Source organism: Pteropus vampyrus, unplaced genomic scaffold (genome assembly GCF_000151845.1).
Source record: "Pteropus vampyrus isolate Shadow unplaced genomic scaffold, Pvam_2.0 Scaffold41, whole genome shotgun sequence".
Classification (NCBI taxonomy): domain Eukaryota; kingdom Metazoa; phylum Chordata; class Mammalia; order Chiroptera; family Pteropodidae; genus Pteropus; species Pteropus vampyrus.
This window is the reverse complement of record NW_011888822.1, coordinates 9,220,111-9,244,733: the sequence shown is the minus strand read 5'-3', so window position 1 is coordinate 9,244,733 and position 24,623 is coordinate 9,220,111. Positions and strand designations below refer to the sequence as shown.

At 38.3% G+C, this 24,623-nt stretch overlaps 1 protein-coding gene across 1 annotated transcript in view; it reads left to right on the top strand.

Annotated features, from left to right (window-relative positions):
* FRMD4B (FERM domain containing 4B) overlaps nucleotides 1–24,623 on the top strand; it is a 165,605-nt gene that overhangs the window by 38,064 nt on the left and 102,918 nt on the right. The window contains exons 2-4 of the mRNA XM_011358508.2: nucleotides 16,679–16,744; nucleotides 18,585–18,679; nucleotides 23,844–23,936. Of these exons, the coding sequence (XP_011356810.1) occupies nucleotides 16,679–16,744; nucleotides 18,585–18,679; nucleotides 23,844–23,936 (254 nt within the window). The remainder of the gene's footprint in view (nucleotides 1–16,678; nucleotides 16,745–18,584; nucleotides 18,680–23,843; nucleotides 23,937–24,623) is intronic.

Genomic DNA, 24,623 nt, shown 5'->3' with positions numbered 1-24,623 from the left:
TCTCAACAGTAAGATTTCTCTCCTAAGGGGAGTGAAAATTGGTTCTTGAGGGGCAAAAAGAAAATAGAAAAAACTTAGATATTCTGATAGTTTATGGCCCTCCAAAGTTCAACTTTACCCAAGAGATATACAATATATCTATGATAATAAAATTACCCAAGAGATATACAATATATCTATGATAATAAAATTTCATGGAAGAGGACGGTATTGGGGGGTAAAACGTCTGGGAAGGCTCTTAAAAATATGATCATGAAAAAAGTTGTGCAACAATGTCTTAAACAAACCAAGCATGTTCCTGCACAGGTCTTTCGCACTTGTTGACCCTCTGTCTGGAATGTTCTTTTCCTAGATCTTCCCAACACTGACTCCTCATCATTCTCATCTCAAATAAATGCAGCTTCCTCAAATAGCCCTTTCCTCACTACTCCAGAGTATAACTCTCCTACATCCCATTCTTCTGTTTTCTTTTTTCATGGCACAGATGCTCCTTAATTTATAGTGGGGCTACATCCCAGTAAACTGATCATAAGTTGAAAATGTCATAATTCAAAACTACATTTAATACACCTAACCTACAGACACCATAGCTTAGCCTACCCAGTTTCTCCTGAATGTGCATTGTTTTCACACAATCATAAAGTCGAACTATTGTAGTTCCAGGACCACCCGTACTTAGCATGATCCAAAATCATCATGTGTATTGGTTAGTTTGCATGTTCGTTGTTACCTTGACTAACAAGTCTGTAAGAGAGGAACACTTTGGCTATAGTCTATTATATTGTCTAGAGCTTATTATAAAGTTCAACACACAATTACATGTCGATAATGATTGTGAATACATGAATGGTTGTTATTCACAAAGTTGACAAAATGGTCAAACTGAGATTTCAGACACCCTGCTTAACCACTAATGAAACCCAAGAGTTGTTGACTGAAAGTACCTAGTGGAAATGGTGATGTCACAATTTATTGGAGCTTATGAACTACTGTGTTCAACCCGAGTCATCTAACGGGCAGGGGGAAAGTGCAAAATTTTTCCAAATTTTTTCCAAATTGTTTAATCCCAGTTCCCCACTTTATTTTCTCCCATGGTTTACACAACCAGGAGAAAAAAAAGGGGGAGCGTGAGGAAACCTCAGTGGTTTCAAGTGAGGAGGTCTGTGCTAAGGAATATGGATAATATTATCCTCCTATTTTACAAATGAGAAAACTGGGGCTCAAAAAAGCTTAATCAAATGCCCAAGGCCACAGAGCAGTAATTAAAAAGGCTGTGAAGCCAGCCTATTTTTCTCTTCCTCTGGAACCTGTCCTTGAGGCTGACACACCTAGTCATAGCTCCATTATCTTGAACTTCAGCCATACTCAATAGCCAACACACTCTAGAACATTTCTGTCATCATGGAGAGTTCTACTGGACATCAATGCAAAAGACCTTCTTAGCCTTGCCTCTGCCCTATCTTGATGGGGAAAATGGGACGGTCGCTTAAAGTGACATTTTATGATCTATAAATCAAAGAAAAATGATTTCTGGTCACTCCTCAGTGGCATAAGATTCAGTTGTCTAATTCACCTCCCACCAAACAAAAATGTATAGTCATAATTTCATTCCCAAGAACCTGACACAGTGTAGGTGCTCAAAAAATATTTACTCATTACAAAGCAAACAAAACAAAATGACGAATGAAGCCAGCAAAATGGACAATGTTCACAGTTTGGTAGAAATTGGGTGTTATATAATCGGGAGAAAGAAATGATAAAATAGAATAATATCCAATTATAGGAGAAAATAGTTCCGTTTTCTTCAATGTAGTTTTTGTTAATGACTTAAATTGTGTTTGCAGAGGAAGGAAGCACACGTAAACTTATATAGAAACTAAGCAGAACTTCAGTTGGTTGTAACACAAAAACAAGGTCATTATAATAGAAAGTTCTACAGATATTTCTAATTCTAATTCTCGGCCACAATATTCGTGGAAATCTGGGGGTGACAGGGTTCTTCTGACTCTAGCAGGTTTGTGTCTTCTTCCCTCACCTTCAGTCCTTGCCAACACTACATGATCCACTTTTCTTGTTTTAAATAAATCACTTCTCTTTGATAAAACTCTTCCCTGTTCTAGTTCATTAAAGCTTCTAGGACACTAAAAAGGTGACAGTAGTTAGAATAATTATTCCCAAGCCATAAAACCAGGACTTTTATCTCCAGGGCTGTTATAAAATTTTCCAATTTTTTAAACGTACGTTTCTTTACATTGGCTTCAGCCTAATATAAGGCTTCAGGGACTGGCAGAGTGAGCACTCGAGGCAGCCAGGATGTGCCAATGGAGTGTTGTAGCTTTCCCAGAACACCCCCGGGTAAGGAGAGCTGATTCTCTTTACAATTCTAATTTAATGTCATGGAAGCCTTCCCACCATAAAATGCACAAGATGAAGCATCATGTCTATGACCACACAGAAGTCACATCCTTTCTTTGGGCCTCAGTGGCCTCATCTATAAAATGGGGATATGACACTTCTGGCCCACTAAAAATGGGGATATGACACTTCTGGCCCACTAAAACTTGTAAAGTTTAAAAGAAGAAACAGTAGTGACGGTACTTTGAAAGTTTATAGTACTCCAGACAAGCTAGGTGATATTATTGCTAATTGGATCATTAAGGCTAAGTTTATTCATGGCTGGATCTACTTGTTCTTTCTCTTTCGTGGAGTTCAGGGAAAGAGTGGAATCTGCTCTCCACCCACTCGGCACCTGAACCTGTGCTTTGAGAATGTCCACCCTGAAGGAGTCTGTAGCAATTGCTTGGTTTTTATTACTGAATAGTATAATAATAATATTTTAAATTGCATGCACTTGCCTAAGCGTTTTATATACATGTGACCCTCCCAGGCCTGGAGTGGGGGGGCGCTATTATTATTCTCTTTTTTAGATGAGGAAACCAAGGCTCAAGAGAAATGAGGTACCCTGCACAATGCCACACAGGTACTGAAAAGCAGAGCTGGGGTTTAAACCCAAGTCTGTCTGACTCAGAGATCTCTGTTCTCGACTCTCACACCTCTTAAATAATACACTATATGCACTTTAAAAAGTAATAATACCTGCTTCCTATGGAATGTTTACAACGCAATAGGCAAAATTATTCCTATTTTTTAACAGCTACTCAGAGAGGGTAAGTGGCTTGCCTGAAGTCTCCAGCTAGTTAGAGGCAGAGCCAAGATCAGACATTACATCCATCTGACTTTTGAGGGGGTGCTCCCAATCACTGCCCTGCTGAGTGGGTGGTACCACCCTGTGTTATCCCCTGACTAAAGCAAATGTCATCAGAAAAGCACTAGAGTTCTGGAACTTAATGAGTTCCCAATTAATTTGCATAATCCACCATCCAGGCCACTCTTACCGAAAGCACCCATGTTTGTTTAAATGACCCAGCCCCTCACACCCCTTCAGAACAGCAAGTCCAAGAAACAATGCTGAAGCAGGGCCACAGGAGATAAATATTTGGTTCCCTGGATACAGCTGCAAGTGTTGGGTGAGATTTCCTCTCACAAGATTCTTCCCTTCTGCTGGAGGCAGAACGGAACTGAGATTAGAACAGAGCAGGAATAGAAGTGGGGAGAAACTTGTCGACAGAGCATAATGACACGTGCTCAATTCTGCTTGTGAATGAAAAAGCTGCAAACTTCTTTCACCAATGCTTTAAGGTCCTGGAGGCCTCCTTCAGCAGGGATTTGATAGATTCCAGAAGGATAGTAGCAACACAGCTGGTTGGAATCTGGTAATTAAGAGGCAACAAAGTCACTCAGTTGCCGACGACATCTTAACAGTATAAATGGGTAGAAAACTCAGAAGTGGAGCAAGAGATGGAAATGAAGGGAAATTCATTCATTCCACATATATTTAAGCCCCACAATGGGCTGGGCACTGTCATAGGAGCTAGGAAAGCAGTAGTAAATGAAACTTCATTTTGGTGGCAAAGAGCAGGAGAGGCAAATGACACAGCGTTTGACAGGAGAGTTTAAGTCATGCGTCAAGAGAACCTCAGTGGTGAGCTTGCCCACTGGGGACTTTTTTGAAGTACAATAATGAATTACATAGTTATACATGAATCTTCAACTGCAAGAGAGGTTGGCACCCCAACCCCTGGGACTGTTCAAGGGTCAATTCTGTAACAGTCACCTGTTATGGGAGCCTCTGTTTGCCAAGCTCTGTGCCAGGCATGCATGAGCACAACAACTCTTGGGGACATTGTTAGTCCTATTTTAGGGATGAAGAAAATAAGACCTGGAAATTTGAGTGCACTGAGCTTTGAACACAGTACTGTCTGAATTCAAAAACTCTGTTCTTTCGTTTTTGTCACATGGTCCCTCACTGGCCTTACCATCCTGACTTATAGTGCTCTGAACAGCACACTTTCCCCAAGACCGCCTTCTCCACTGAACTTCCCCAGTGGTAATCTGGGGACAAGGGCACCAATTTATAGCGTTTGCCAATTTTCATGGTGTAAATACCTTGGCCTATGTCGTGTTACCCATGTGCCAGCACTGCGTTGGAAAGAAATGAGCGGTAGCACACCGCTAAATTACATTGGTACCATACAGATTCAATAGATCACCTCAAGAGCAAAGATAATGGTAAAACACAGTAAAATATTTGGAAAGTATTTTGAGTTTTGATCATTTATTACCTTTTCTTTTAATGTAATTTAGTTCATTGTGAGTTTACATACTTAAATTTTTAATATTGGTTGTGCTGAACAACCAGCTTGAAAATGAGAACAGTGGGCTCTCACAGGTGCTGTGAGATGGCTTTACATCACCATTCTTTCTCTGGAAGGATTCTTTGCCCCCCATTGTGTTTCCTGGTGTTCTCTCAGAAATTTTTTTTTTTTGTTTGCTCCTTTTTCACATTTCTTTTGTTTCCCTGACCTGGGACCTTCGTTTTGCTTTAATCTTTGAATCCTGTGTTGGCCTCAAAAAATGGCTGGATCTCATTTGAAAACATAACCTGCATTAGGTAACAAAAAAGTTTCTTCAGTCAGTATTAGAAGTGTCTAGGTTGAGAGCGAATATTTTTCTGTGACGGTAAAAAAGAGTCCTGGACATTAAGATTAAGAATGTTTCCATATTGTCCCAAATGAGTTTGACTTTTCTGTTTCCACATTTTAGTAATACTTTTCTAAATCCCCTTCCCAAATATGGCTGTTCTACCAAACAAACTAGGGATCTGGAGCTAATACAATCTGTTTGTATTAGTTATAAACCCCCTAAGGATTTATTTCAGCCTCCACTTACACATGGACCACAAAGAACAAAGAGACTTTGAAAAGCATAAATCAGACATTTTGTAACAGGGTTGATGGAAAATTAAAACATGAAATCTCTGAAATTGAGTGCATACTCGAAAGCTAATGTAAAGTTGGTTTAAGCATTCTTTTTTTTATTATTAGGTTTCTGGGGCAATATATGTGGTTTGTTTGCTCTATGGGCTTTATATTCAGCCCAGATTTCCAAGTGCGCCATACAGTGAATAAACAGTACCTAGAATATCTTTAACTTACAAATAGTACTGCAGTTTATTTTTAAAATCCCTTCACCCTAGCTGTGCTTGTCTTTACTTCTAAGTTTTTGAAAAATGCAGTACTTTTGCTCCTTCCTAAAGGCTGTTTTTCACAAGAAAAGAGAAAACTGACAGTTGGAAAAGCAGAAAGTTTCCAAACCACAGGGTGTCTGCTACTTGCATAATCACCGAAGCCAAAATTTCCACTTTCTATAAGGCGCCCAGAGAACTTCATTTTGGTCAACCGGAACTGCACACAAGAACTAACATCCCCCGCAGCCCATGGGCTGTGCTCTTGGCTTTTCTTGGTGACACTTTGTGACTTCTTGTTTATAGTATCTGTTCTCTCCCATTTTTTTTTCTTTTTTGACTCATTGATACTGTACCATGACATCTAAAAATACAGCCTAACAACTGGTTTTAAGTAAAAAGAATGTTTCTTTCTGGAAAGGAACATCAGAAATATCCTGCATGATTTTCTGAAAATAAACCTTTGACAGTCTCTCATCAGTGCCTAATCTAAGTTTCTAATTGGAAAAGTGCAGAGTATTTATAACGAGAATCCTGCTTTTCACTGCAGTTTCTTCCATGAAGAAGCTTCCATGAAGATATGTCTCCTGTTTTTCCCCCTTGTCACTGAGTGAGCTCCTTGTTGAACTTGGTTCAGTCCTTTATTAGCTAGGATCCTCAGGCAAGTTATCCTCAACTTCTTGCGGTCTCAGCTTCTTCTATGTAAAATACAGGGCAAAAAATAGTTACTTCACAGGGTGGTTGTTAGAATTCATGGATAAAACGGGTATGAAACACATGACATAGACAAAGCAGTCAACACATTCATTTCCATTTCGTGTTGGTGAAAACAAAAGTAGCTGGCCCAAGACACGATCTGGTCACAATCGAGTAAGAAGCAAGAGTTTGCACAAGTTCCCAGCTTTGGGCACATGAGCAGCTAAAAATGGTGTTTTTGAGTTAGCCTGTTGATTTACCACTGAGAAATTAGAATGGAATTAATCCCCAGCTGTTGGGTTGCCCGCTCTTTCCAGGGTTTAACTGGTGGATTGATTTTCAATTTAAGTGTGACAGCTTGACTTCTTAATCCAGGAGAGCTTTTTTTCTTGAGAAAAATAACCATTTATCCAACTCAAAATAACCACTTACAGTTAACATAATAGCAGTCAACAGCTTACAAATCATTTCCACTAATAGTAGTAGTCACTGCACTAGGGTAAAGCTGATAATGTATGTCAGGCACTTAGAACAGACCTAACACCCAATCTATGCCCAATAACTAGAGTATCTTTACTGGTGCTATGAGTATCATCTGTATCTTTGAGGTAGATTTTAGATTCAACCCTCATTGATATAAGAGACAGACAAAGCTAAGTGAGTTTGATTGTTATCATTCCCATTTCGCAGAGACAGAAACTAAGGTTGGAAAGATACCAAGGTTTGCAGGCCCTTTTAGTTAAATTGCAGAGCTGGAACACAAACCCGAGACTCCTGATTCTAAATCTTGTTTACTTCCCAGGGACACCAGGCTGCTGTCTCCTCATAGCCTTCAGTTCCAGACTTAAAAAGTTGCTTGCTTTCTCTCTCTCTCTCTCTCTCTCTCTCTCTCTCTCTCTCTCTTTTTCTCTCTTTCTCTCTTTCTTTCCTTTCTTTTTTTTTTCTTTTCTTTTCTTTTCTTTTGTTTTCTTTTCTTTTCTTTCTTTTCTTTTCTTTTCTTTCTTTTCTTTTCTTTCAAACCTGGCCTTTTCACCAGCCTTATGAGATCAGGCTATAATCTGGTAAGAGATTGCCTTTTATAAGAATGCCCTCTCTGGGGAGTGTCTGCCAAAGCTGACCAAAATTGTTTGCCAGTTTGATGCTGGAGCTGCAAAAATGGCTGTCCACTGGCCAGCCTTTCTTGTTTGCTGTCCTCCAACCTCTACCAGGCAGAAAGGAGCTTGTAGCTGAATGCTAATGTCCAGAAAACAAGGTGCTCTCCCCAGTCTCTACTAGAAGCCACTTGTCAAGAACCAGTATAAGTTCTCTCCATTAATTTCCCCACTTCTCATGCTTCCTGGGTAAGAAATGAGTTTTGAAGTAAGTTTTGTGCATGCTAAGAAATTAATTCCATTGCCAATTGAGCTATTTCAGAGTTCTTATTGTTATCTGAAAATATCTTATTTAAATTTTAATAGTTTCTTCTTTTTACATCTAGAGCAATTGTCCTCAACCAGGGATGATTTTGTCCCCCTGGAGATATTTGGCAGTGTCTAGAGACATATTTGGTTGTCACAAGAGGCAGCAGGGTGGGGCAGGGTGTTACTGGCATCTGGTGGGTGGAGGCCACGGATGCCGCTAAACATTCTACAATGCATAGGACAGCCTCCTACAACAGAAAATTACCTAGCCGCAAATGTCAATAGTGCCAAAGTTGAGAATTCCTACTCTAGGACAAGCTCCAGAGACAGTGACCTTGTTGATGTCATTTTCAGATAAACATTAGTACCCAGAACAGTGCTTGCACTTAGAAAGTGCTCAGCAAATATTGGTTGAATGAATGAATGAGAACATGATCCAGAGCTTTTCCCCACCGATTTAATTGTATGGTGTGCTAGAGTACATCTTAAGCCCAGAGTAATGTGGACTCAGGCCCAGGAGGCCACATAACTGATCAATATCATCCTGTACCCTAAGTGTTTACATCAGCATGACAGAGCCAGCAGCCCAAGAGGTGGGCACGAATTCTATCCTGACGCTCAAAGAAAATCAATAGCAAACACATAGACACCATTTTTAATAGGTGTCCATATTTCTTCAGTGCAGGGCCAGGAGGTGGCCAAAGAATGGTGACTGTACAAACTTTGCTTCTCCTCTGGTCTTACTTCCAGTTGAACCAGGCAGCTGCAGTTTGGTGAAACTAGATCAAGCTTTTCCAGAACAGTGTTATACTTGGCAATCAAAATATGTTAAATCCCTAAGCTCTGTGTGATTTAATATGTAAGACCTATTAAATGGGAAATATACAGAAATAATATAGCAGTGAAGAGCGTAGACTCTGCAATTAGAGTCCCTGCTTGTATGATCTACTCCGCCTCTTCCTAGCTCTGTGACCTTGTGGGGTGGGGTCAGTCATTTACTTTCTCTGAGCCTCAATTTTCTCATCTATACAGTGAAGCTAGTATTGGAATCTACCTCTCATTGGATTGTTATGAATGAATTTACATGACCCATGTAAATTAAAGAAAAAACTCTGGACAGAGCCAGAATCATGGTCAGTAGCCATCACTTATTAACATTTTTCCTAAGGCAGGTAATTACTCAATTTCATCTTTGATAAACTATGAATTCTCCCCCTCGTTATCAGTCCCCCAACTCTGACCCATTTTCCTTTCTTCCTTTGTTTCTTTTACTCCACCTCCCTTTCTTCCTCTCTCACTGTCTTTTTCCTCTTTGACTTCCAGTGAACCTGTGAAAGATGTACAAGAGTCCTACTTTTATACTTTTAAACCCTGTTCATAGTAACATGACTCTCTCTGCCTTTCAGTTTTGCCATCTATAAAATCTAAATAGTAAAATATCTTACCTCAGAGAGTTGTTGAAAGAAGATACTGCACATGTAAAGTGCTTAGTGCTCATGTGACATAGAGCAAATGCTTAATAGAAGCTAGGAGAATCATTTATTGATACTGAAAAAGAAGATCCCAGTGACAGCACATAGGGAAGACAGGCGCCATCTTGAAATAACTCAAAGGAAAATCATAGCTGACTAGGCTTGGAGACATCTGTGTCAGTCTAGGCCATTCTCTCAGCAGAAGTGTCAATAGCTCATATTCAGTCAACACCCAGAGATGATATAAAGGGGCCTTGTTCGGCGAGTTGACATCATTTGGGTGAAATATAAAACTCTAACCACTCAATAGATCCCAAAGTAAGAATGTCCTAGATACGTGCCTTCTACCTCTCTCCAGTTCCTCCAGAATATCTCGTGTGATAGAGAGTTTAATAGCATACCTTGTTCTCTGGGTGAGAAGCTTGCTCTTTAAGTGTAAGTCTGTGTGGGCCGAGGCTTGGGAGGTGTTTTGGAACATCCTCATTTAACATTATGCTCTGTAAATTTAAATCATTTGTGAATTTATTTCATTGTTAACTGTGTCTAGGTTATGAATAGTCAAGGTGTTCTTTCACTCGGCAAATATTTATTTACCACATTCTTACCATGTGCCAGGCACTGTTCTATGCCCTGGGCTACAGTGGTGAACAAATCAATCAAGGTCACTCCCATGGAATTTACATTCTGACGATGAAAGATAAAGAAAGATAAACAAACCAAAAAAATAGATACGAAATATTAGCTATAAAGAAAATAAAAATAAAGCAGCATAATATGAGAGTGCATGTCCAGGCTCCACTTTATATGGAGGACACAGAAGGCTTCTTGGAAATAATGACTTGTGTTTGGAGATGTGAGAGATGCAAAAGCACTGCATCATGCAGTGATCTGGGGGAACGCACTCCAGACAGAGGGAACAGCATATGCAAAGTCTCAAAGTAAGAACAAGCTTTTATTTTGAGTAGGAAAAGGAGGCCAATGTGGCTGGTGTATCAGAGCAAGGCAAATGTGTTGGAAGTAAAATTAGAGAGGGTGGGGAGACAGGTAATGTGGACATTGTCAGCGAGGTAAGGCGATTCTTCACTGTGCTGCATGAGAAGCCATTGAACAATTTTAAGAAGGGAAGCAAAGGGATTGATTTGTATTTTAGAGATCTTGCTCACATGGCCATGGAGAGATTAGACCATCATGAGACTCAAAAGCACAGAGACTGGTTAGATAGCTGATTTTGCACACTTCTAAGCAAGGAATGACCGCGGATTAGACTCTGGATGGGTCACACTACAAAAAAACCCTGAGCAGTCATTTTTATGAGGCAGGCTCTCTTATGCTAAGCTTTCAGAAAAGGTCAAAAGGGAATGAGACCGAGTAGGGAAGGAGGATGATGTGGGGAAGCTTGCTGTTTCCTTATCAAGCTTTCATATTTCCACATTCCAAAGAACTACTAAAGCAAAACCAAAGTAGGCTGGGGTGCTGTTCATTTTTTATAGTTTTTATTTCCTTTTGCTTTTTAACCTGACTCCAGTCACTACGAATGGTCTCATGCTCCCTGTGTTCACTCACTTTTAGGTTTCTTATCTATTCTCTCCTCTCATCTCCTAAATCAGGTAGTAGGAGTCAGCATTGGAGGCAGGGGTATATTCATTCAGACTTGAACCCCACTTTGGGCTATACAGCAGGGTACTCCAGGAAGCCAGAGGTCTGGCCTATGGCCGATTCTCACTTCTCTTCTGGTCTTCCTCATTTAACCACTGACCAGATGGACAGGGTCCTTCCACCAGCACTCAGCACTTAGCTACTGAGGACCTCCTCTCTCAGCTGGGCAGCAAATGCAGGGCAGCCACAGACTGAGGTGGGAGTTTTAATCCAACATGCACAATTTGAACCTCCATATTCCTTGGGTTGAATGGTGGAGGTGGCGAAAGGGTATCAGGTCTGGGTGGATGCTCTGTGAAACTTTCCAAAGAGATCATTTTTATGTTTTTTTTTTTTTCATTCTATGCAAGGCGTTGGTGCTATTAGCTGTCACTGGGCAGAGGTCAAATCTGAAACTGTATCAGTGGTCTCTGGGATTTGAAAGTGATTCTGTGTAACACAGCTTCACACACAGACTAGAAGAGTATTGCCCACTATCTTTTTGTTGGCTTATGAGAAGACTTCCTGTGGAACTCCTTAAATGAAGTGTTGTGACTTAACTTGGCAAACTAATTTTTGTCTGGGGTGAGGAGACTGAAGAGCTAAAGAGAGAAATATAGACCCTTAAATTGTAAAAGAAGGCGATTTGTAATGAGAAATGCTTCTTTACTTATTCTTCTCCTAAGTGGAATTATAAAATTCCTGTTTAGTAAAGAAAGCACATTGTCAGGACAATTTAATAAAATATGAAATGGAAAGACAATATATTTAATTCCTTCTGTGGGCTATAATTACATTGAAAACTGCAAAATATATTTAATTTCTTCCGTGGGTTATAATTACATTGAAAACTGCAATAGAACATGGGCTCTTCTGCCTCGGTTGGAATCCCAGTTCTGCCTCTTAATAGTTGTGTGACCTGGAGCAGGTTACTTGGCCTCTCTGTGCTTCAGTTTCCTCAACTGTAAAATAAAGATGATAGAGGTATTTACATCTGGCATTAAATGAGTTACTACATATTAAATATATTGAATATGCTCAATAAAATTGTTGTTGATTTTGTTATTTTTTTAAAGTGGTTCTGTATTCATGGATATAATTATTGTGATCCATGAATAGCTTCTATAAATGTAACTCCTGTTGTTGAAATTAGAAGATAAAGCATCAGTGGGACTAATGTTTTTAAATAAATAAGAAATGCCCAGTTTGGTGTTGTCTTTTTTATAGTTACAGGTTTTTGTTTTGTTTTGTTTTGTTTTAATTTAAAAAAATCAACCTGTTGGGGGAAAGTGCATTTGAATAAGATGGTATTATTTATTAGCTGAGTGACCTCGCGCATACTGCTAATGTTCTGGCGTGGAAATCAGAGCCTTGAATTTTAATCCCAGGTCTTCCATTTACTGTCTGTGATTTTGGGCAAGTCCTTTCTGTAGTTTCTCCGTATCGCACATCAGTGGCTGTTATTAGATGCCTTCAAGATTCTTTATATTTATAAATTCTACAGTTCCAATGATTTTTTATGCCTGCTTTATGACTCTTCGTTTCCCCTTTTCTACCTACTCATCTAATCCATTGAGAATGGGATTGTGGGAAGACTCTCCCACAATTTGCAACTTTACTGTACAGGGAATACCATGTATATATCTAAGTGGTTAAGGGCCGGGGCTTTGGGTTTGGGTCCAGCTCTGCCATTTATGAAACTTGTTATTTATAATCTCTCTAAATTCATTCACCTTTAATAAGACTACGTACCTCGAGGGTTGAACATGTTAATACATGTAAAATGCTTAGCGCAATGCCTGGAATATAGAAAGTGACAATTAGTGGTATTATTACTGTTATTATTAAAATGCCAGGCACTGTAAAGCACACAAAAACTAACAGGCCCCTTTTTCTTTATTTCTGCTCCATCGGCTCTGGAGAATTTTTCTGCCACCTGTTTGTTAACTGGCTTGTTAACTTTACCTATCATATATCCTCTTTAAAATGGGTTAGTAAAAGTCTTCCCATTAAAAAGCTTTTTGTAAAAAAAAAAAAAAAAAAAGACAGAAGGATAAATGGATTATAGGAAAATTTAGCTGTTTGTTAATTTTCAATCAAATAAGGACTATAAAAAATATGGCCCTCAAAAGTGGTTTATTCCACTTTGAGAGTATCAGATTAAAAGCTATCAGGACATTGCTTTTGAGGCTCAGAAAGGTTAAGTAGCTTCTCTAAGATAACACAGCTACTAAGAAATGAAATATGATTTTGAGCCTGTGTGTGGCTTAGAACTCCTGTGCAAGTTGAATCATTTCTCAGGCCTCGGTTTTCTAGTGATTAAAATGAGATGCCCCCTTCCTAGGCTTCTGTAGAGGTTGAAATACTACACATTAATGGTATTCAAGTGTTAAGCACTTTGCTTAGTGCACAACATATTTGACATTGGCTGTGTTGCTTCCCTAGTACCACATGAACTTAAACCAAGGTTTGTTATTCACGTGACAGGACTCTCAGGAACCTGTCAGATAATACATTTGGGTGAGCTGGAAACCACAAAACACATCTGGAGAAGGAGCTGCTATGCTCAACCCTGGCCAAATGTTGCCATGAAGGAAGTCCAGCCCATTGTTTCCAGCTCTTACAATCTAAATTTTTATTAAGTGGCATCTCCCAATTTCTAATATTGTCAACTACAATTTATTTATAAGCACTGTTTTGATGAACAAAATACATCCACCACCTTACAACCTTCAATTTAAGTAAGTGACAAGGGCTGGCCTTTTTATTGCTAGCAACTATGAAATCAGCCCTCTGAGCACCCAGAGCAGCCATCCTCACCGGGAGCAAAGGGCTTGGTGAGTATTTCACAAGGATTTGCCATTGTAGGCATAAAACTGTAGCACTTTTTTCTCCCCAGTTCATCTGCACCGCCCTTCTCCAGCTTGTGTGTATCTTATCACATCACAGAGTGAGGTGTTTGTTCAGAACCCCTCTCCCCCAAATGTCAGCTTTTCTTTTGGCTATTGTATTGCCATTGATGGGAACATCAGTGATTATGAGTTGATGACTTTATCGTATTAATGACATCAGCCTTTGGAAACCTTTTGCCTTGGTTTAGGTATAGATTCTTGTGGTATCTCATAAAGATGCTTTTAGTTACAAGAAGCAGAATCCAACTCAAATTAGCTTAAAAGAAAGGAACAAAAGGATTTATCGAAGCAATACAGGAATGTTTCACAGAAACCAAGCATAAAACTTCACACAGACCTGTGGAAGGGACTAGAAGTGACGGGAAGACATTAGGAACCTGACAACAGTTCTCTCCAGCTTTTCCTCTCAGGCTGCATGATTTCTCTTGCCTCCTTCTAGCTACTTGTCTTCTTCGTTCTCTCTGCAGATGGCTTTTCTTTTTCTCCACACACAGCAGCTATTGTCTGCCCCATAGCAACCACGTTTTCATCTACTCAAACTGAACTCTATATTCCCTGAACTGAGGTTCTGATTGGGTCAGGTGTTCATCCCTGGTTCAACCGACTGAGGACAAAGGAGCAGGACCAACTCGTACAAATGTGGCCACTACTGCCATATTTGTCATGAGATGGGCAGACACACCAAAACAAACAAACAAAAATTTACTATTAAATTCTCTAAGACAAATTTATGTGTTTACAAGAGGAACATTGACTAGTCTGAGGGAGGGTGAAAGCAAAAAGGAGAGGAAAAAAAGATGCTTTTTTAAAATCAGGAAATACATTCATTTAGATTATGAAACAACAGTGTAGCTTGAAATATTTTATGAAATATTCCTTAATGGAATGAAATATTTTGAAATATTCCTTAATGGATTCATACTGTGTGAACTGATCTTTTGAGTATTATCTTATTACATCTTTCTGTAGGTCATGTATTTGAGATTTGCTTATGTGGGTTTTACAAAAGAAATAAAATGATTAGAACTGACATATTTATTTCTTTCCTCTCATAGTATAGAAGGTTAGAAAATAAGATGACTTTTTTTTCAATTAGAGTTTAATTTAAAACTTGATTTTGCTGTTTTTCTTGCCCAGGTAACTTTGAATAAATTACCTTAAACTCTATACCTTGGTTTTCTTATCTGTAAAATGGGAATGTATAGATTTTTGTGGAGCTTTAATGAGGTAATATACATAAAGTACTCAACTTAGTGCCTCGAACAAACAAAGATTTGTTCCTTTTCCCCTTGCCACCAAAAGCGTGTATTTGGCCTTGGCTTTGCAGAGTCAAGGACGTAATCAGGGGCCATAGGATAACGTACAGCTTGCCCAGTTACCTCTTAGCACTACTTCAAGTGGTTCTTATGGGCCACTTCTCCATAATACTATAGCCTAACCGAGTTAGTTTTTAGACTTTCAGAACAGAGCTCAATCAAAAAATGTAAGTGCAATAATTAGTATTTTTCACATTAAAAATAGGTTGCTTATCTCACTCTGAGCCTCAATTTCCTCATGTGTGAAATTGAGGATAATAACACTAATCCTAGAGATGATACATATAAAGCAATGCTAAGTACATTGTTCATGCTCAGTAATGGAGGCTATTTTCCTTTAAATTAGGTTTATGTGTATCCGAGTTTCTAGGTCTTATAGTTTAGAACAACAGCTGAGAGACAAAATGCTGCCCATGCTTTTCAAAAGTGACCCAGCAATTACATATCTGTGGGCAAAGCCGTATGTGCGAAGTTCATTGTGACATTGCTTTTAGTAGCAAAAGACTGGAAACACCCTAAGTGTTTCTCAGCAGGAGACTCATTAAATCATTATATGTCCACACAGTGATTCGATACCATGGAACCTAGAACTGTCATAAAGAATGAAGTTGGTCTATATGTGTTGACATTGGAAAGATCTCCAAGAATTAGCATAATTCTTTCTACTCACACTGAAAACAGGGAACACACACACACACACACACACACACACACACACACGCGCACACCCCACATACACAGACCCACACATACAGAGTCATATATATATAGGTATGTATAAAATTTCTGGACAGTTACACACAGAGACACAAATATTAAGAGTACTTGCTTCATTTTCAGAACAATATGGCCAATATAATAGTATTAAAGTAAAACGTTTAATATGAATATGTTTTTTAATATGTAAAAATTCATATGAAGGCAGTCTGTGAGTATTCTCAAACTGACAGGGTGGTAATTGCAGCAGATAAAGTGATTTGAAGCATGAGTTAATCAAGGGGAAGCATTGCATTATATGTATTATTTAAATATTTCACAAAGAACATTTCCCGGTATTGCAATTATAAGTGAGAAAAATTAAATACACTTGGAAATTTATACATCGAACTGCTCTTAACTTTGTGTCTTAACAGTTCTTAACTGTTCTTAATTATAGTAGTGATATACTTACAAAGTGGGGGCAAAGGTGTCAAAAATGGAGACTTTCAATTTTAACTTTAGAATCTTATATTTTTCTTCTTATAATTATGCATGTATTGTATATATTAAAATATACCAATGAATAAAGTCATTTTCATTTAAAAAGATAAAATATTAATTCAAGAAAAAAAATAGTAGTTTCCTCTGGGGAGGAAACCTACTTTTCATAGTATAATCTTGTGTGTAGTAAATAGGTATTATTTTTTCAATATATTGAGTTGTCACTGCTTTTTATTCTTTTCTTCTTTTAAATCCAAGAGCTAAAAGAATTTTTTTAATTAAAAAATAAATCCAAGAGCTAATGCCATGTAATAAATCTGTTTATGACAAAGCCTGTTAATTAACTCAACTGAAGCCATTTTTAGACTGAGCATATCACATGTGAAATAAAAGATAAATCAAGTTCATGGGTTTTCCTGCCAGCCCTGGCCCTGACACCGCTCTTGCTATCTTGTCCCTACAGATGACAGAAGGCAGGCACTGCCAGGTGCACCTCCTGGATGATAGGAGACTGGAGCTGCTGGTTCAGGTAAGTAATGCCCACACAGGGTCAGCCCATCCTGGTTCCCTCTGTGAGCCTTATAGCCTGTGTTTAGGCTGCTCACTTATCTGTGCCTCAAAGCCAATGACCCAGGATTGAGAGGAGAAAGATAACTTTGAAGTCAGAAAACCTGGTCTGTATATAAGAGTAACTATAACTTGGTGACATGTATTCAGAGATGCTTAGGTTCCAGTCTCAGCTTTGACACTCACTAGATATGTGACCCTGGGCAAGTGACTTTACTTCTTTAAACCTCTTGTTGGTAAATTGGGGAACATAATGCTTCCCTGAAAGGGTTATCATGAACTGAAAATCTGCCACTCTCCTGCTACATGACATTCTCTAAGTTAAGTAACCAGTTTCATAACTGTGAACTGGGATTAAGATTGCCTAGTCTTCCTCAGAATTATGGTTCAAATCAAGCTAGATTATATATGGTAATGAAATCTCTTTGTAAAATATTTGGGATTATATGAGTGATGAAATTTTAGTGGTTGATGCTTCTCCCTTTAGCTACCTAACACTCTACCAAGAGTCTTAAAAATTGTGGAAGTCCCCACTGACAACCACACCTATAGTTGTGGCTAGAATTCTCTCCTTTGACGAAACCTAAATTTTTCTCCCTTCTAAGACTTGTCCCTAGCCCATTATACATAGGCTTCAATTAGAATGGATATAGTACAGTCAACAATAGTTTCACCAGAGCAAACATTTTAGTCTAGATTTCTGTTTATTTGTTTTTCCTTCCTTCCTTCCTTCTTTCCTTCTTTCCTTCCTTCTTTCCTTCCTTCCTTCCTTCCTTCCTTCCTTCCTCCCTCTCTCCCTCCCTCCCTCCCTCCCTTCCTTCCTTCTTTCTTTCTTTCCTTCTTCTCTCCCTTTCCCTCTCTTTTTCCTCTCATTATGGGTATTCTTTCTTCCTCAACAGCAAACATTCAACCCTCAAACCATTATAATGAACCCTAAACTGTTTGGGTCAAAGTCAAATCCAGCATCCACTATCACTCCAGACATTCTGGCTGATTCCAGACCATAGTTTTTCCTATCAGGTCCAGTGCTCCCTAAAAGCTCATAGATCAGGTATTTCTAACTAGATGCTCAGTATTAGTGATGATGATCTATCTATACAGTGAGTACAGTTACTCTCTAGAGAGAAATAAAAAGCTTAGGCTTTGGAGTCAGACAGACTGGGTTCAAATCTCTGTCCTTCCTAACTGTAACATCAAGCAATGTGCTTAATTTCTCTTGGCCTTGGTTGTCTCATCTATAAAATGGAAGCAAGAACCCTACCTCATAGGCTTATTGTAAGAATGAAATGAGATAATAGATGTAAGGAGTTCGGCACAATAAATGGTTGGTTGTTGTTTGTTGTTGTTGTTGTTATTGTTGTTAGTTCTCTCCGTGACCATTCCCTGCCACAGCCTTGGGTCTTGATCCTCTTCAGCTGGCATCTACCAGACAAAGGTAGTCCTACAATCCAGACAGTGAGGTGTTGAATATTCTTTGTCTTGGTCATTAGCACCATATTAAATAAAAAAAGAGTATTTTTCCAAAATACTAATGCATTAGTAAGCACAGGTTTACCTTAGAAGAAAAAAAGTAAGGTACTGGACTGAATTGCAAATATATGAAAATGATGATCTCATTGACATTTCCTCTCCTTCCCAGGCTCTTAGAGACTGGTCAATAGTACAGTAACCAATGCAGCAAAAGGGAGTCAGTATTTAAAAACAAACAAAAGCTGCTTTAAACTATTTGGGGCAGAGGAAGGTGGTAGCAATAAGAGAGAGAGGCAACCAAATTGTTTCTAATCATATGTTTATCTTGACAGCCCAAACTTTTATCAAGAGAGTTGCTGGACCTCGTGGCTTCACATTTCAACCTGAAAGAAAAAGAGTACTTTGGAATCACATTTACAGATGACACGTAAGTGTTTTTCCAATAGTTTCTATTTATTTACCTTTTGTCTGGACCACCTACTCGCTGTTGTTCACAATTAGCAAAAAAAAAAAAAAAAAAGGAAGGGCGGGGAATGCTCCAATAATTAGAGTATATCCTGCTTAGTTAAAGATTTTTTAATGCAAGATTTTTCTCCTAGGAGTATTGCAAAAGGAAAAGAAAAGAAATATTGACCGTTTTAAGAATTCAAAATATCGTCCTAAGTGTTTTAGAAATTTGTTGTAATGAGTTTATTATTTTGAATGCAGTTGTGCTTGCTTATTTAGCTTATGTATCAGTGATGGAAGTACTAGATTGTCATTCATTCAGATCTTGAAACCAAATAATGTTTTGGTGTTGGTGGCAAGAAAGTTTAAAGGCAAATTTATAGCCCACCCGTAAACTATGTATATAGTTTAATAAGGAATGAATTTTTTAACTTCCATGTAGGTCCATTTTATGTTACATCCTCACTATCTTTTTTCTTTTACTTCTTTTTTTATTCTAAGTTGGATATTGTATATATTTATCAACAATTTAAGTTCTCTCTGAAATGAGGCAGGTATATAACAATAAATTTGTGAGAATTTAAAACTTCATGTAAGCAAATGTTTGTACTTAACAGCTCTTTTCTGTGTGTGTGTGCGCGCCTGTGTCTATGTTCATCTGTGTGTGTGTGTGTGTGTGTGTGTGTCTGTTTTATAGCAAGCCAATTTGCCTATATTATATGCAGCCTGATACATTAACGAGGAATACTTCCCCTTCCCAGGGATAATTTCCAAAGATTTCTTCAAATATTAAAATTCAGGAAAATGTGTTCCAGACACAAAATATATTGGCCAACCATCCAGCATTCCTTCCATAACTCTCCCAATTTAAAGATTCTTTTAGTTCTTCAGCTTAACCAGGCATAAAATACTCTCAAGAAGGGGTTAATTTGTTTTCCATACCTTGTGGCTTCTGACTGTTTCCAGCCTGGGTGGGCTACAAGCCTGGGACCTCCTGGAAATGCCAGTGGGCTCAGGACTTAGACTGGGTAAAACCAAATAACTGAGTTGTCAGGAGACATGGAAAAACCTGAAAACTTTGATTCTGAACTCAAGATATTTTAAGAATAAGGTTTGACAAAGCAGAAAAAAGTGCACTCAGCATCACCCACCTCACTTTAAATCACAAAATTATCTGTTCACTCAACAACTATTTGGGACCTTGTATGATCAGTCCTCTGCTGGATGAAATAGGAAATGCATATGTCCATCGACCACATGCTCTAGCAGGAAAGACAGTAGTAGTGCATGTGAATCAGGGATTAAAACACACACATAGGTTGAATATGAATGTGAATGAAATAATAGCTAACAGTATGACATAAAAATCATAAATACCTAATCAGTAAGTGCTTTGAACACTATAATTTAAAAAAGTCACATAGAGTAGAGGCTAAAAGCATGAATATTAGAGTAATTTATTCACTCAACAAATATTTCTTGAGTGCCCATCACATACTAGGCATTGTTCTAAATCCTGGGAGGTCAGCTGTGAACATACAAGGTTGTTATGTTCATAGAGCTTATATTGCAATGGCATAGTCTAGCTGAACAAGTAGAAAAATAGATAAATGGGAAAATATCAGAAATGATAGGCGCTTGGGAGAACATAAAATAAAATAAAAGGCCAAAATCAAGACAATCTGGGGTGCAATTTTAGATGGGGTGAGCTAGGAAGGTTTCTAGGAAGAGATGCATAATAAAAAGCAAGAAGCAGTTTTGTAAATTTTGAAGAGGCATTCCAGATAAATGCAGTGTAAAAGGTGGGACTGAGCTTGACTCTTTTTTTTTTTTTTTCTTTTGAAAAAGGAAGAAAAAAAAGCCAGTGCAGCTAAAATATAGAGAGTAAGAGGCAAAATGGAACAAGATAGGGTTGAGAGGGAAGCGGAGGGAATTTGGTAGCTGTGTGATCTTTGGTCAATTATTTAACATCTCTGACACAAGTTTTCTCATCTGTACAATGGCCCTAATAATAGTACCCATATAATAAGTACTACATAAGGCACATATAATAGGGCACTAGTATTATGTACTTTTAAATCATATAAGTATGCAAAGCCCATAGTACAGGCACACAGTAAGTGGGAGCTGCCATCCTGTTGATCAGTGTTCAGAAGGAAGCTAGAGGAGGACTGGTATGGGAATCACACAGGAGGTAACTAAAATTGGACCTGGCAGGGCAGGGAGATTTTAGATAGAAGGGAGAGGAGGTAACACTCCAGGGAAGAGTCATTTGTGGTCCAGTGCATGGACGTGATAATGCACGTGGTACATTTATTTACCCAATAGTGAGGAGACTGACCTGATCACAGAGTAAGATACAAAAGGGACAAGATCGAAAGTGAGCCCTATGAGTCATGTAGATGTGAGAGGCCCCCCTCAGCCACTGAAGGATATTATGTAGAGGAGTGGCATGATTTAGGACTGTGGTGTCACAAGTTCCCCAGGCTACAAGGTTCATGGTGGGCTGGAAAAGAGGATCCGGTCCACATAGAAAGTTTCTGGGAAAGTTCCAGGCTCAGGTGAGCATAACCAGACAGTGCATAAATCAGATGTTCAGACTGTAAGAGCTTTTCTTCAGAAAGAAATAATATGAATGACTTCCTTTAATGACCTGGGCCACTTTTCCCCTCTCCTGCCCTGAGATTTCTCTCTAAATCTTCTGTTGAGGGAAGAATGTCTCACTCAAGCACCTCCTCCAGTCATCTCCTGTGGCGGCAGTGGCCAGTGTTATAGTCTTTCCGAGAAGCCTGGCTCCAAAATGTCCTCTATGCACTCTCTTGCAAGTGACAGCAGAGTCTATTTTTGAATTATGACCAGTTTGGAAGGTGTCTTCTGGCTCTAGCTATGTTTATTTTCAGAAGAAGTATGCACTGGGCTTTTGGGGAGGGGCAATGAGTGGGAATTGGCCATTCCCACCGTTCTGGGGAACAGGTCTGGAAAATTGTTTCTGTCTAGGGATGTCTCCTTGGAATGTCTTGGTCACAAGCCTAGTTCTTTTTCTTTGTCTGGTAAATATTTTTGGAAAGTATTTTCTTTCAGCTCTCCCCTTTCCCTACCCCCACCATAAAACCACTGAGTCGGATCCCTCCCAGGATGCTGTGTGAATTGCATTTTCCAGCCTAGATGCCACATCAGCCGTTTGCCTTTGGTGAACGTCTCTAAATAGAATAAGGCAAAGCTGAAGGGACACTTTGTCAATAAAACTAGCTAATGTCTATACCCCACTCCACAGGCCAAGAAGAGAAATGGAAAAATAGAATCGTGTGGTTACATAATGAAAGTAATGATGGTGACCAACAAAAATCAATCCATGGTCCTATTAGGGGGAGTGGGGCGGAGTTCTGAGACTCACCCAGTTAGTTCTGGTGTTCTGTGTGCAGGGTGAGTCCTTCACCCCTAGAGGGCAGTCGCCGTCCTCCTGAGACAGTGACCCTTCATAAGGGTTCCCATTTCTTTCAATGCATTTCATGTTTTTTCTTCTCTTCCTTTGAAAGGATCTTCTGAATAAGCTTTGTTTGTGAAGGCATAACAAATAGGCTTTACAACACCATTATGACTTTTGATCACCTTCCCCATCTGATGGGCCTGAGATGATGGGCCTTATGTCATTTATAACAACTTATTTATCTTCATAATATCCTTTAAAGAAAAGCCAGGGACAGATATCAGAAGCCTCGTTTTTAATTACAGAAACAAAGATATATTTTTTTCAGCGCTAAAACCAGTAAGCTACAGAGATCAAGCCAAAAGGTATAAAAGCTGATTCAACCCTCTAATTTCTTTTTCTCCTATATTGAAAGCCCTAGGTTGAAATCCCCACTCTGTCACTTTCCTTGCAGACTTGTTATTAACATCACACATAAAAAGTTCCAGCTTGGCTGAGACTGAGTGGTTGGTCAATAAAGATTAGCTCTTAGTAGTAGTATTAATATCAGTTTTATTTATATCCACTTTTCTTACCTATTTATAATGAATAGAGCTTAGAGTGTTCTGATTTTTAAAAAATTGTTTACTGAAAGACAAAAATAGGTTGGCAAATGTCTTCTGGCCCATTACAGGTTTTGTTAGAATTTGACACCCCGCCGCTATCAGCATGTTCTTAAGTTTTATGCCAACGAGCATAATAGAGTCTATGCCCTCTGGGAATTTACAGTCCAAAACTGATCAACTAATTGAAAAACTTGGAAAAGTCATGTAAGCAGTCCTGAGCCACAGTATCATCAACATTTGCATCTCTTGGAGGTCAAAATTTAGGAAGAACTATTCATAGCCATGAACTTGGTGAGTCTGTTGAGTAGATAAAGAAATATGTATGCTTAAATATTAGAAAGTCCATAATATATATACAGAAACAGCACCCAGGAGGTGTTCAAATCTGTACTTTTAAGAAAGCTATAGTATTGTTATCTGTGTCTGTCTGATTTCATTAAATGACCAGAAGTTTTCTTCTTCATGACTATCTAAAATATTTCAGATTTCATATTTAATAAGAACTTAAAGATTAATATATTTAATGTCACCTGGTTTTTTACTTCTAAAGGCAGAGTTCCTTGTTTATCCTCTCAGATATATATATTTATATATTTATATGTATGCATATATATATATCTTTTAATTTTTTTAAATAGTGATATATTATACTCAGTGTTATGCATCTTGCTTTTTTATTTAACATCATATCTTAGAAATTGTTCAAAATAAGGTTATAAAGATAGTCTCAATCTTTCATATGGCTGTATTGTATTTCAACACTCAGTTTAAATTCATTTTTTAAAACAATACCCTGTTGGACATTTAGATTGTTTTGTGCCTTTTCGCTATCACAAGCAACGTTTCAGTGAGTGACTTTATATGTAGGCCATTTTCCACATGTGCAAGTTTATCTTCATAAACTCCTGGAAATGGAAATGCTGGTTCAGAGGCAGGTGCTTTTATAATTTTGGTGTAAATTGCTAACTTGTCTTCATTACTGATTGTAACAGGTTATACACCTACTATCAGCATATTGGAGTAACTTTCTCCACAGCTTCGCCAACACTGTGTAATATCGAACCTTCTTCTGATTTTCTGTTTAATCCTTTTACTTTGCTTTGTTCTCACAGAGGTCAGCAGAACTGGCTACAGTTAGATCACCGAGTTCTTGACCATGATTTGCCCAAGAAACCAGGCCCAACCATTTTGCAGTTTGCTGTGAGGTATGTATCCATAGACACATTGAGCATCCCCACCTCCCTTTAAAAAAAGAAAAAATTCTGGCGATGAGAGATAGAAAATAAAAGAAGTGTCCTATCAAAACATTAGTATGTGAAAGAGATTCTCTGCTTTCTTAGTCTGGGGACCAAGTTACCATAGATACAATGTAGAACTATTTTCTTTGAAGATGAAGTATAGAATCACCTTCCTTTATTACTCAAATGCTCAGTTTGAGCCCCATGATCAATTTAAAGCTGAAAAAAGGTAGGTAATATATTTTAATACATAAGTCTGTTTCTGACTCAGCATACTTTTGATTTTTATATTTGAAATATGGCAAACATTTGTTATTACATTTTATTTTCTAGAGACTATAGAAGTAATGGAATTTATACATTTTACATCTTTAATATGAATAGAAGATAAAATGCAAACAAATGCTCACTGAAAGAATGATCTTAACAGTGCAGAAATCTGAATTCAGCTTGCATTCAGAGAGACTGCTGGGTACAATGCATGGAGTCCTTGTTCTCTGAGTTCTGCTTGAGCAAGTCTCTTAACCATACATATGGACCTCAATTATTTCTTCCTGAAATGGATGTATTAACTCAATTAATGATTTCTTAAAACCAGCCCATGTTGGAAATATCGTTTTACATTAATTATTTACACTCTAAGATAAATAAAAT